This window comes from Falco biarmicus, chromosome 2 (assembly GCF_023638135.1).
Source record: "Falco biarmicus isolate bFalBia1 chromosome 2, bFalBia1.pri, whole genome shotgun sequence".
Lineage (NCBI taxonomy): Eukaryota > Metazoa > Chordata > Aves > Falconiformes > Falconidae > Falco > Falco biarmicus.
This window is the reverse complement of record NC_079289.1, coordinates 91,162,514-91,176,463: the sequence shown is the minus strand read 5'-3', so window position 1 is coordinate 91,176,463 and position 13,950 is coordinate 91,162,514. Positions and strand designations below refer to the sequence as shown.

Here is a 13,950-nt window from a genome sequence, read left to right as displayed (position 1 = left end):
TTTTTTTTAATACATGCCTTACATTGTGCAGACTCAGTGAAGGTGAATGACTTGCCTTTGGTTTTCTGGAAGCTACAGTGGATCAATAATATATTTTACAAGCAAACAGCATTAAACATATCCACAGAAAGAGTTAAGCAATTGGTATAAAACAGAGGCATTGTCAATACACTTGGCAAGTTTCCAAAATATGTGAAGCTTGCTAATTAGCTGGCAAGACTGGATAGTCATACTCAGTAGAGAGATCCTATTTGTCATCCCCATTCCCAGAAGTTACAGGCAAGTCCAGAAACATACACTTCAGTGCCAGAAATGTCAGTTCCCTGAAAATAAAGGTGCAGCTGTTACAAATACCAGGGCTCAACATCGATTCCCAGGAGAAAGATATTAAAATAATACTCAACAGGAGCACGAAAGCAACAGATGCACGCAAGGCTTACTTTCTTACTGCTGTTTCTTAAAACAGGAGCAGCACTGTGTTGAATGTAAAGGGAAAGATAAACAACCAGAAGCTGCATCAGTTTACCCAGAAGTGAAATCAAAACCATTGCAAACCCACCTGAGTAACTTCAGCTGCGGCTGCCCCTTTCATGGCATTGGAAGCAGAGGGTGAAGTTGCCTTCTTTCTGTCAGTGCTTCGGGTGGGGGAAGGCTTGTAGGGAGATTTAAGAGGACTAGCTGGTGCTACACGAGGACAGATATGGAATACTAAAGAGTTATAGTACAGTAACAAGAGCAAAAGGGAACACAGAGGAAGTAAAGGAGAGGAGAAAACAGCACACTTTTACGTTATATGTTCAAAGGTAGTTTTAAAGATTTTTTAAGAAGTATTTTAAAAAATCACATTATATAACACATTCAACACAGTCCCACGTTTACTAAAGATGCCTCAACTGAAAGTAACTTTTAATAGGATTTTTAAAAAAATTATCTCTAAAACATTGCTCTCTTACTCATATACCTTTTTGAACCACCTGACTACGACTGTGATTCTTTGTCAGGAAGAAAAGTCCTGCTTCCTTTGCATAGGATAAGAAGAGTAACCAAATAATTCTAGTTGGGTGTCTTTTGAACAAATATTGCAAAACAGGAAAGGTTACAGAAGCGTAGGGACTTTTTTTAAAAAAAAGTCTAAACATGACAAAGGCTCCTAAATATCTTTATTGCTTTTCAAAATAACATTTAATTTAAAAATAAAAGAAACCCCAACCCCAAACCTACTAAATGCTGCTGTAGATATTTCAGTTATTTTTATTTGTGGTAGACATCAGTTTGAATGCAACACATTCATTACAGCTTACGGGGCAACTCTTTTGGGGTATTTTTTCTTTATTTGCAATATAAACAGGATTTTTTTTTAAATGGGATATTTTACTGGTTTTGTTCATATCGCCTTCTAAGATCAAACTTCCACGTACATAACAGAACAATCACCAGATTATATACTTTATTAATAAGACAGGCACTAACTGTAATCATGTGACAGTGTGTTTCCAATCTTGTTCAACTGAAGACAAGATGGATATTGACTTTGGAAAAGCAGTAATTATGCTCAAATGGAAAGGAATTAATATTTCTAATTTTTTTGTTGTTGTTGGGGGCAGTCCAATACAATTTGTTGTAAAGCCTTTTTTCATACTTTTAATTGGACCTGTGTATTCTTTAACTGACTTCCCAGCAAGTTGGCAAAAGTTCACTGAATATTAAGAAAAAATGTTTAGAAAGTTAAATGTTAATTCAGATAAGTATTTTTACTCCAGCTGTAATAAAGTTTTTCTTTTATGTGTCCAATAACAACTGTTTGACTGAGTATCTTGACTCAGAGTGACAATAACAATGCACTGCCCTAGAGAGAGTCTTAAATTGCAGCTCCTCATTTCTAAGCTTACAGAAAGTACAGAGGCAGAGCAATTTTGACCCAAACATAATGACATGAGGCACAGTATAAGCTCTTGAAAAGGAAGAGCCCTCTTCCCTATTCAGAAAGCTACTTCTATGGAGAGAAGTACATGACAAATGGGAGATCTCCCTCAATCCTTTTGCTGGCAATTACTGACAAAACCATCAATGGCCACTCTAAGTACTGATGCTGTTTGCAACCTGTGCTACAGCCCGATTGCCTGGTGAGGCAGTGACAACAGGACACTGCTTCAGCCAGATGTTCCCAGTATCAGCAGTCTTGTTTCAGCTCTGGGAAAAAGCAGTTTGCAGGCCAAATTTTACTCTGCTGTCCGACAAGCCAGCAAGCTACTTTAAAGATCCTGTGATGAAAAGAGAGAGAAAGCTGGGAGTTTCCAAACAAGATGAGTGGGTAAGGACAAAGGAAGTCCCTATTGATTTCTTCAATATCAAATACAACATGGAAAACAACATCTGTAGGTGGCCCCAGCAATTCACCTCAAAATTTTAAGTAGAATAAAATGATATAATTCCAAGTTGGCTTTTCTTCAATCTTAGCCATAGTTGATCCCTGAGCAGCAAGTAAACTGGGAATTTTCTCATGGGCCAAGTACTACATGACAACATTTCTGTTTCTGACAGATGCGGCTTTTAATGTAGAAACAAGAGAAGTAATTTTAGAGCCATTTTGTATCAATGTCCCTATGCACTGCAACAAAGCAGTAATGCACAAAGGCAAGTAGGCTTCCTTCGCAATTCATTTTTAAATAGCTTTGTATTAAAAGCACAGATGCAGGATGTGAGCTTATTTCAACTATGGTGCATGAAAACACTCATCCTAAAGATGACCTGACTTTTTCTGTCTGACTAGTTTTATCCTGAAAAAATGACAGGCATTTGGGTGTATGGTGGGTGCGGATGTTGTTGGGGTTTTTTTTGCTTTTAATAGAAGTAAAAACAGCTGTTAAAACTTTTGTCCTTGTTTCCCATGGCCAGGTATAGCTTTATAAGTGTAAACTACTGTATGAAGTCAGGCACTTGCCTAAGTATTAGCAGAACTGGAAACATTACTTTCGTAGATGTTTGCAAAATAAGGGTTTTACTAGACTGCCATTTACAGATAGGAACCGTTAACTATCATCCCTTAAAGATCAGTAATTTCTGGAACTGACACCTTCCTATCAGTGTCTGTTTTTTTCCTCTGAGAAGTATTCATTTTAAATGTGTACATACACACATGCATATATAGAAATACGCATACAGTCACACAGTTAAAGGCAAAAAAGTAATTTAACAGCAAAGAACTGGAACTCTGGTAAAAATAATTAAGGCTCAAATGGTGCACTGGGATTTCTGCTCTACATATTACTGGGTATGAAAGGGGATGACATTAATATATCAAATAAAGCCTCTGAGAGGTGTCACACACTGGTCTAAAAGACCGTTTTTTAAATTAATGTATTTACTTTTCCATTTGCTTAGGTTTTAGTGATTTTGTTCATTCAAATTGTGTTTTTAAAAAAACAGTGCTCTTTTCCAAAAGACATTCAGAACAAGACAGACAAGATAATGTGTTTTTTCAAGCTTTTAAATATACTGCTATCATGCATAGCTTAGTTCATTTTTGATTTTGTACTATCAGGTAAATTGTCATTTGGTTCATAGTACTCTTGTTTCTTTCAGCAACTACTCAAATGCAACCAAAAAGATACCTTGACAGTTTCAAAGTGAGTAATTTACATTTTTACCTGAATTATTGTACTGCTCAGAAAGCACTAAAGCACTTCTGCATCTGGCTAAAGATGACTGTGTGGGAGTCAGCAGTCGAGAAACAATAGAGTTTTCCATTGGACTAAGATGCATGCGGTGAGCTGAGGTATGGAAGCAAATAAAATAAAATTGAAAATGCAAAGAAATAAAACAATATTACATTAAAATAACAAATAAAATGATGAAATGATTAAATGAATTGAAAAAATCTTGAAGTGTTTGAGATTTAAAGTACTTTAATATAATTTTCACTCCCCTCTGAAAAATAAAGGTTTCTAGTGTCTCCATAATTTTAAACTATTTTCCCACCTGTACAATTAGTAAGGTTAAGACCATGTTGCATTTTGTTCTCACATAGAGGCATATTCCATTCTGCAAAATGGTTGCTTTCATGACTCAGCACGAAAAAGGTTTGCCTTCTTTCCCAGCCGAAAAGGTAAAACACTTGATATAACAGCGCAGCTACTCATCAACGTGCCAACCATACTGGGACCGCGTTTAAAATTTGCAGTCTCATGGCATTATATAAGTCTTATTTATACAACATGCCTGCATTCCTTCCTACTTCATAAATCTAAGTGTCAACCAGTAAGATATGATATTTATAGATATTCCTACTACATGCACATCTATATAGCAATCCATCATAATAACCTCAAAGCTATTGATGAGTTTTCATTAAGGAATTCAGAAATGAAAGTAAATTTACCTTCTCTTTTCATTCTAGAAACAACCTTCATTATCACTTATTTCAGTCAATACATTTTTTTTTTCTCATTAGGGTTTAAAAAAAGGGGGGGAAGTAGGGGGGGGGGGGGGAGGGAAGAAAAGACACACAAAACAAACAAAAAAATCCAAAGAGTTCACAGTGGGATTAGTAACCACTAATCCCACAAGATGATCATCTTTTGCTGAGCCTCTCATGGATCTGAGTTTCAAATCAAATTAAAGGGCTCTACAACTCTGGTCACCAGACTGAAGTCTCCCAGATGTATTTCTGCCCACGGTACATCGCACATCTATTGTCAAGCCACGTGTTTGGTTTACTTGTGTTTCCTTATTTGGCTAGAAGATCTAAAGCTGTACAGTTATACGAAATTACTGCAGTTGCAGCACGTAATTACAATCCTCTTTGCTGGAGTATCAAAAATTGAAAAAGAATCACTAAAAAAACAACCCACAGCTTTTGTTGCTGGACCAGGATCTCCAGCAAGCCAGCACAGTCTTGGGATATGCTGCAGAACTATTTTATCATATTAACTTACTACCCCTCAAATATTTGAGTTCTTTTGAATAATAGACATAAGCAAGTTACATAGCTGTATGGACATAAAGTGCTTTAAGCAGAAGGAGAGTTTATGCTGGTAGGAGACCAGCATATTCACTTGCCTGTGTCGGGGGAATGTGTTATTGCCACTGTGGAGGAGGAGAGGTGCTTACTGATTGGCGATTCCATTTGCTTTGGCAGATTCGTTGTAGAAGCTGAAAGTTTGTCACGTGCTGCAGAGAGACGCATTGAAGATATCTGTATTCATATCACAGTGTTGATAAAATCCCAGAATTAACCTCTCATTTGTACTCGTGGCCCTTGCCATGGTGGCCACGGATCATAACACTGAATAAGGCATGAGATAAGCTCCTTCTGACTGCCGGAGGACCAGCGTTTTATAAGACATGCTTTGGGGATGCAACTTTTCTGCTTGTGATACAACAATCCAGTTTTACGACAGCCTATCTTTTATACTGCCACAGGCAAATAATTATGTGTAAGTGAAGCCATTCTGATACAAGATAATCAGTATCAGCACAAGCAGAAAGTTACCTAAAAAAACCAAACTGCACACATGACAACTCTGAACTCCTCATCTGCATTCCCCCTTCCCTCTACTTTCAGTCTGGAAGAGCTGGGATAGACCTCCAATATTATTCTAATATAAAAATGAAACAACCAGCATTTGTGTGTTCACACAATGAGAACTCACTGTTTTAATGACTGATCTGGCACCAGCCATTTGGCTTTTTTTTTTTTGCTCGAGAATATTTTTTATTTAAAAAAAAAAAAAGAAAAAAAGCTTTTTGGCACTATCCCAAGTGTTTTTTTCACTTTTCTTCTGAAATACTGTCTGACAAAGTCTATTTGAGCACAATACCTATTTCCTACCTCCCCAATTATTCAACTGAATGACAGAAAAATGTTACTCCAGTATTACTACGGCATACTAGTATATGATGATCATTGCATGATGCTCAGAAGCTAAAAGCATAGATGCTTTATCCTTTAAATTTGATTTTAATTTCTTTAAAACCAAAAAGATTTTCAGCCAGGACACGTATGTGGCCCTAATTCTGCAGCCCCTAAGTTACTGCATTCCCTATTACATCCATCGAAATGTTGCCTCAGTGGAGTCTGCAAGACTTGCCTCCATCTGTGCGGTTGTGGGTAGAACAACATTTACTGTGCATTCTGCAGGAGTAATATCCAAGCCTAGCTCCTCTTTTGGAGGGGAGAGAAGGTACCTAGCTCTAAAAGCACAAGGCTGCATTACGTTTTCAAAATGCCAAGTACATTTGCAACGAAAATTAGAAATCCATGTATACAATCCATTCTTAATTTTGGAGGACATCTCTACTTTACAGTCCTTTTATGGGAATAATAATTACTACTTTTTAAAAAGATAACTGAACAATATAAAAAGAAAAAAACCCACAACTGCCTAAATGAAGTCTACTACTTGAGTTTGTTACAAATACCAGCTTGGCTGAAATCCACTTCAGGAGGCTGAAAACCTCCTGTTTTATACCAAAATATACATGGCTGTTTATACCAAATTTGCTTATTCTTAAAATATTGCAGTAAAAGGCCCTCGAGAGGACTGTTTTGATGAAACATTGTCTTCATAACACGTTTTCTCCTACTGTGCAACCAAAATTTTTTCCAACAGCACCTGCACCTGTGCATGTCCATTAGAGCTGTTAAATATATGCGTAATTATGTTTACAGACACAAACACAGAGCACCTGCAGAATTAACAGAGATGAGAATCTGAGTGAAGAAGTCTACAGTTGGTGAGAAAACCATGAAATGCCTCTACTGTGCTGGAATGCGAGGCATGCACTGCAAAATTAAAAGGAAATTAAAAAGACATTTGCTCTACATCACTAAGGGTAACGCCGTAGAGTACCAGACTGAAATAATAAGAAAACAGTGGTTAGGAAGGACAAGATCAGTGGATGGATTACAGTGATTAGAACAGTTATAAACGAGACACGATGGTATTGTGATTCTCTGAAATACCATTGAAGGAATCAGCTGGAGCAGTAGAGGTCACAGGGTCTGAAGGAAGGGTGTTGGCAGCTAAACCTAGAACAGGGCGTGGGCTATTTTCTGATTCACCTACACAGCAGAGAAATCAGAGCAAAAAGAGGTGAAAGAAATTACTGATTAAGCTGGGGGAGCTGGAATTAAGCATAAGCTGCATCACAACGACAAACTGGTTTCTTTCTCAAAGTATAAAAGACTTCTTTTATTATCATATATATTTCATTTCCTGGCTTTTTTTGATGGCATACCGTGAAAACTATGATGTGAAACAGTTTGCCTTTTTAGAGTTAAGTATATCTACACATTGTTTAAAAGAGAGGAACTGTCATATTTCATCATCACCCAAACACAGATATCTTTCCCTGTAACATCAGTTTATTCAAACCTGACAAATTTAAATAAATTATATGATTTAAAACAGAAAACATGCGTATTTTTGAAATATAAAAGCAGTACATGACTGATTATGTAATAAAAAGAGTTTGTTCTGAAGCCAAATCAAAAAAAGAGCAGCAACAAAAAGTATGTGGGGGGGAAAAAAACTATTTTAAACTGCACACGCTGCATAGTCATCTATGACATTCCTGTCAGGCTTTTAAAGTACCAAACAAAAACAGATCAACTTTTGCAAGTCTTAGGCAGCACTCAGTCCTTTGGTGAATATTAAATTTTCTGACTGTGTGTGTGGGAAGATAATGTGGGGGAAGAGACTAAGGGAGAGAGAGCATAAATTTAATTTTAGCATTTAGCATCCTCCAAACAGATTCTAGTTACTCTATTAAAATGATCTGCGTTCTTCAGTTAGTAGTGACCTTTCTCCCCAGAAGGTATTAGAGAGAGGAAGCCTGGCAAGCAATTACAAAGCATTTATTCACGCCCCAAGGCAGTAGCCCCTACAGCACCACCCTGACTATAACATGCATCACCCTTACTATCTCTACAACCTCATGCATTTTGCACTTCCAAGATCTGCAATGCAGGCAGCCTGTTTCACTTACCATCTCTCCCTCCTGAGCCTGCAGCCAGTGCTCCTCCCCACGACCATGGCTTCTGCTTCTGTTCCAGCTGCAGGCTGCGTTCAAGGGACCGACGCATCATGGCTTCTAAACGTTCCTGGTTATATTGGTACAAAAACAGAAACCAAATCTGAATCAGTTCTTTGGGGGCTTTTTTTTCCCCCCCTCCTTCTGAAGCCATGCTAAAAATACACAGTTCCCCTGTTGCTCCATGCAAGATGATTACAGAAGCTTGTTTTCGATAAAACAAAAAGGATTGAATAAAGAAAATATCAGCATGCTACCTACCTCCAGATATGTGTATCCTTTGTCTGCAAGCCACTGAGGTCACTACAGAGGCCTAAGTAAATAACACAGGTTGCATCACTGACTAGCATCTGCTCCTGCTGGTGAGGCTGCTGCTGTGCTCTGGACTTAATTTGTATAAGAATAATGCTCGACAAGCATTAACTCCTTCTTGTCTATGCAGACCTCAGGATTTTTTTCCATGCCTTTCTGAGCGCAGCTAAATTGCTGTAATGCCACTGGCTCCTCCTAGCCACAGAGATACATGATCACTTCAAATCCAAAGTAGGTTACTTTGCAGGATGCCTAATTTATTTATTTATTTAAAAAACAACTCCCTCCTTTCTTCCACTACGTTACTCACAGTCTAGGCGTTTCAGAGCTTCTGAACCCCAACACCCCACCCGCAGTATTTTTTAGTGCATGCCCAGATCACGCTGTTTTGAGATTTACTTTTTTACCCCTCCACTTCCACATTTTTCTCCATGGCTTGATGAGTTAGGATTTTCAGATGGGCAATAACAAGAAGATTTCTTTCCCCTCCCCAAATCCTGCTCAACCTTTACCTTACAGCTACATATGGTTGCCTTATTCCCTTCCTACCACCTCCTAACTCTCACTTAAAGACCTCCACTCAGTTTTGTTCCCACCTTCTCTCTCTGCTAGTTTCTCAGTGGTTTATTGTTGCAACAATGATATCTGCACCTTTTCTTTTCCTCCTTTCAAGCAGGTAAAATCAGATTCTTCCCCACCCGCTGTTCCATCACCTACCACCCCCTCTTCCTTTCCTTCTCCCAGTACCTCATTCACATCTGGCAATCTCTTCACCCTTACATTTTAGCACCCAAACCCTACCATGAAAGATAAGTCTACTCTTGCTGACTCCAACTCCTGCCCCAATGGTTTTTAGCCCTTTGATACTACTAGTATTTTTGGTCTTACTACTTACTGCCTTAGCTATGTCCTTCTGGTCTAGTACAGAACTCTATCCACTTCAAACTCTTGAGCCTGCAGGCTTCTGTGATTACATCACATCCCCTTCAATTTCTATCCATCCCCTGCTCTGTCTCCAGTATCTTTTGGTAGCTCAGATCAACTGCACGGAAAACTCTCCTGTATCTCTTGGCCAGACTACTGTCTGTCACTGATTCATGACTTCGGTCTAGGTTTCCTGTTCCTCTTCCCTGAGATATTTTACCCAAAATGTCATTCTTTGTTGAAGCATGTCTCCTTCAGTCTCCACACTGATGTCGAGCCCATGATCTCTGATGGAGCTCATTCAGATCCGACTTTAACATCAGGCACCTCCATAACTATCATGCCTGGAACTTTTATGCATGTACCTGTAAACTGTTACCTTCCTGGGGCTTCGTCTATGGTCACTGGCTTTCTACCATGCCAGATGCCCTCTCATCATCTTCTGGTTATCTGCAACATACTTTTGTCTCTTCTACATCTTTGAAGAATCTCTTCTACTACCATGACTTCCAGCAATTTATTTCTGACCTCATTTTTTCCAATTCACCCAACGCTGCTACCAATTATCCATGAATTTCAACAGAAAGCCACTACCTTTTATCTTTAAGCTCTCTTAACTTTATTACAAATCACTTGTACCATAAAGAATTTTATATCATCACCCTGTATACAAAGAGTGAAAAAAGGCAATTCTCACACACCCTTTCTATCATTCTCACCTCTTCTGTCCCTGTTGCCTCTCAGCCAGGTGACCCACCCTGCTGTTACAATTTCTGCTGCCTTGTCCAAGACTATGATCTTGCAGTCATGTGTTTTGAGCTCTCACTTCAGTTTTGTCTCCCTTCTGTGACTGTAGTTCACGGTCTATCAGGTAACATCATTCAAAGACCACTGAAATCAGGCAGCTGCTTCCCTGCCCTTCCTCCCCCTTCTGTCTAGTCAGTGCCATCAGTGTCCAGGCAGGCTCACAAATGCATGCTTTGCCTCCATCCTCCTCCTTTTTCTCCCTAAAGAGCAAACACATGAAGCACCACAAAGTTCAGGCACAGCCTCTTCTGCAACAGCACAGAAAAACCTCACAGTTTTGGATACCCTATCGTTTATTTTCCATACATTGGGTGTGACAAGAAAGCAATCTTCCAGATTCACCCCTCTGCGACTTAGTTTGCTACAGTCTGTTTTCCTTCTTTTACTACCTGATGATGCAATTTTCACATTTAAAACCTCTGCGTGCTGGCTTTGCATTTCAAGTTCATACTTCTTGCTTTTAACTTCCCAACTCCCAACATTAATTTAATTGTTTCAGTCCCTTTTCTGTACTTACTCTTTCCAAACCTCACCTCTTACTTCATCACCAGTTCTTCTCTGCAGTCTGCTTCTTTTCATTATTTCCTTCTAACTAAGCACCTTGCCCCAATATACCTTTCTACCCACACTCTTTACAAAGGAAAAACCACCCTCCCGTTTTTTTCTCATTAAAGCATACACTTATATGGAATATTTCTTTCCATATCTAATGAATACTGTTACACATGAATCAAAGAAGATAAGATGAAAGCAGTCAAGTTTCAATTATCTAGGTGATTTATGTTTGGAGTGGTTTTTAATGCTGCTTGAAGCAAGGACCAGCAATATGCTGTAGTCTGCAAACCACAGAATACAGTTACACCACCTACTATAGGAGTGTTGATTTAAGAATAAAATGCATGATGAAATAGATTAAAGAAAATATTATTTTTCATACATCTTTGAAAGCCCATGCTACCTACAATCTGAGGTTGAAATCTTAATTACATGATGTGGAGAGGTTGGTTCATTTTCATTTGCAAAGAGCCTTCCATTAAAGCACTGAAGAAAGTAATTATTAAACCTCATGAAACCCTGCAGATATAGCTTAGATAAAGAACAATATGAAGGCCATTTTTCATGACGAAAGGATAGTTATTTAAAAAAAAGATTTTAAGTTAGCACAAAACTAAAAGGCTAAAGAAAATAGTAAGACACATGGAAGCACAGCATAAACAACTCATACATTAATAATCTGGTCTGTGACAAAAACTCAACAAGACAAAGCATTCCTTCATCAGCAAACAATGCACAAACCCCTTCCTGTCTATACTATAGATGAAGCACCTTCTCAAAAATGTATCAAACTATCCACGTGATCCTCATTTGGGAACTCTTAACAGCTATAAATAGAGGAAATAATCTCTGCACTGAAGATATATTGTGAGCTTCCACAAAAAACTATAATGTACAAGCTTTACATGTAGGTTAAATTAAGAACAAGTAAAACCATAAAAAAAGTGCTATCTATTGCTAGTATCTATGTTCCTTTCCAAAATCCATACTTATCCATCCAGGTTTTCCTCAGACTAAGCAACAGAACAAATGTTTGCATTGTCTGAATTAAAAAAACCAAGCAAAGAAAACCAAACCAAACAAGCCAAACAAACCTGAAAACCAGTAGTGAGAATACAAGTAATCTGACTGAAGTAGTTTCCTTTCCTCTACATAAAGCATGACACAGATGTGAAAACAAGGAAAAAATTAATTTTACAAGTATTGTAACTTAAAATAATTTGCACGAACAATTCAGAACCAATCTACCTTATACCTACAATACAAACATCTGAAAGAGCCCAAAAAATCTTCCTCTTCAGTTTATATATTTGTCAGTAGCTATCTAAATAGCTCACTGTTTCTCAATATTATCAGTTGCCTTCATCTTTTGAGTGGCTCTTCCACATAGCAACCAGAGTTCTGTTATTTTCTATTTAAAGAATGTATTAAAAAGCAATACAGTATTTTTAAATGTAACTACCATTCTGAATAGAATCCATTTTCTACTCTCAACCAATTACAATTATGCATGTGTATTAAGGGTGCATGCATCAAAGAACAACACAGGACAAATGAAGTCTCTGTGTTAAGGTATATGGGGAGCTGCAGCAGCAAGTAATGGGGGGGGAGGGGAGCAGAGGACAGTCAGTGTTGTACTAAGGACTAAATTCTTCTCACATCTATCACACAGCTTGCAGCAAAATTTCTGTATTACTTGTGCAAGTGAATTCCACTCAGCATACAAACTGCCAAAATACGTTTGGAAAGCAATTATTCTTTCCATGTATTATAATTCAAAAAGTAATTAACTGTGAATTATAATATAGAAAGTAATTAACACTGTTATATCTTGAGAGTTTTTCACCCTCTTAAGTGCATACTTCTTACACATGTAACAAATAGTCCATGTGCACCAAAATAATCTCTCCAATGCTGCAGGATACTCCTTTTCCATTTAGCAGCTGCTACATTAATCTTTCAAGTCTGAGTGCTGGATTAGACTTGATGCTGCCTACCAGTAGTAAGTCATTTAAATAACAGTATATTGGTAGGATCAGTACTAATTTTATCAATTTCTTTTTTAACAAAATCTGATGGTTTTATTAAAACTGGACCTTTGACTAGATGAATGTTATTACTCTTATTTGCACTAGTATCCTTGACACAGCCTGTACAAGTGTGTTTGTATTGTCTTACAGAATACAAGGGCAGTAGAACACAGCTTCTACAGACTTCCCAATACCCTGGTGTACAGCTAGACATTTATTTGCAAGGTATTTCCAAGTTACATGGAAGTTCAAGATGGTGAAAGAGAAAAAATTATTTTAACGGAATGAGGACTAGCTTCACTTTTATCTAGTCCTAAAGCCACTGGCTACTTACTTAAGTTAAGAAAAAGTTTAAAGCAACTTTTTAATAGCGTCTGTGAAACAACAATACACTTCTTTCCTCAAGGCTCAGAGGCTGCTTTTACTAAAGGAAATAACAACTTCAAAAGTAATATGGAGGAAGGGCAGTGCTACTGAAGACCTCTACGGATAAGGAAGGTGAAGTCAATATACACAGAACAATTTTCAGACACACTTATTCAGTTCCTGTCTGAGGAATGGGACACACTCCCACCGTGCTCTGCCACAAGCTCCAGCTGCCCCAGAGAAGAACTCTGCCAGAACACATCCACTGCCATCAACACAGACTTTCAAACCACGATCTCTTGACTGGCACTGTAGAGGTGGGAGGGACAAACGCAAGCATAAAAAACTGAACTTTAGCCACCTCCTTTTTGAGATGTCCTCTGCATGCAAAACATTCAAGCAGAAGATGTTCTGATGTAGGAAGCCAACAAGTCCCCATAATTTGTTAAGAGCCATTCATCTCTCAAACTCTTACAGGTGCAACAATATTTTCTAGAGAGAGATTTATATATTCTGTTTTTATCACAAATATGCACTGCCTTCAGCTGTGTTAAAAAGCAGGGAAAAAAGACTTAAGGAAGATATAAAGTACAACCAATAAGGCAGACAGCAAGGAAGAAAATCTTCCTACTTGGCACTTCATACACCTGATGAACTGGTAAAATGGGTGCTCCCAGTCCCCGCCCAGTGTTAACCAGTGTTAAAAGGAGAAAAACTGAAGACATGCTGCAGTATGCTGGCTCACTGACCATGGCACTGTCGCCCCTCATCTCAGGTGTGGGAAATAGAGGTTCAAAGCTCTTCCAGTAAAGAAGGCCTCAAATGTCCAGAATGACTCAGCAGCAGTGAGTAATTTGCCATGCCCAGGGAGCTGCAACTTCATTACCATCCTTACTCAGACTACTCAGTACTCAGACTCCAC

General features: G+C 38.2%; 1 protein-coding gene across 9 annotated transcripts in view; it reads right to left on the bottom strand.

The window, feature by feature from the left end:
• Window positions 1–13,950, bottom strand: part of MAP7D2 (MAP7 domain containing 2) — an 84,848-nt gene that overhangs the window by 18,050 nt on the left and 52,848 nt on the right. For 2 of the 9 annotated variants that reach the window (XM_056329505.1, XM_056329507.1), the window contains exons 4-8: window positions 7,990–8,104; window positions 6,965–7,063; window positions 5,059–5,169; window positions 3,648–3,770; window positions 560–708 (exon numbers count right to left, since the gene is read on the bottom strand). In XM_056329505.1, coding sequence (XP_056185480.1) covers window positions 560–708; window positions 3,648–3,770; window positions 5,059–5,169; window positions 6,965–7,063; window positions 7,990–8,104 — 597 coding nt within the window. Of the gene's footprint in view, window positions 1–559; window positions 709–3,647; window positions 3,771–5,058; window positions 5,170–6,964; window positions 7,064–7,989; window positions 8,105–8,295; window positions 8,537–13,950 lie in introns of those variants that run through there. The other 7 variants (XM_056329513.1, XM_056329508.1, XM_056329509.1 and 4 more) reach the window with 7 other exon arrangements.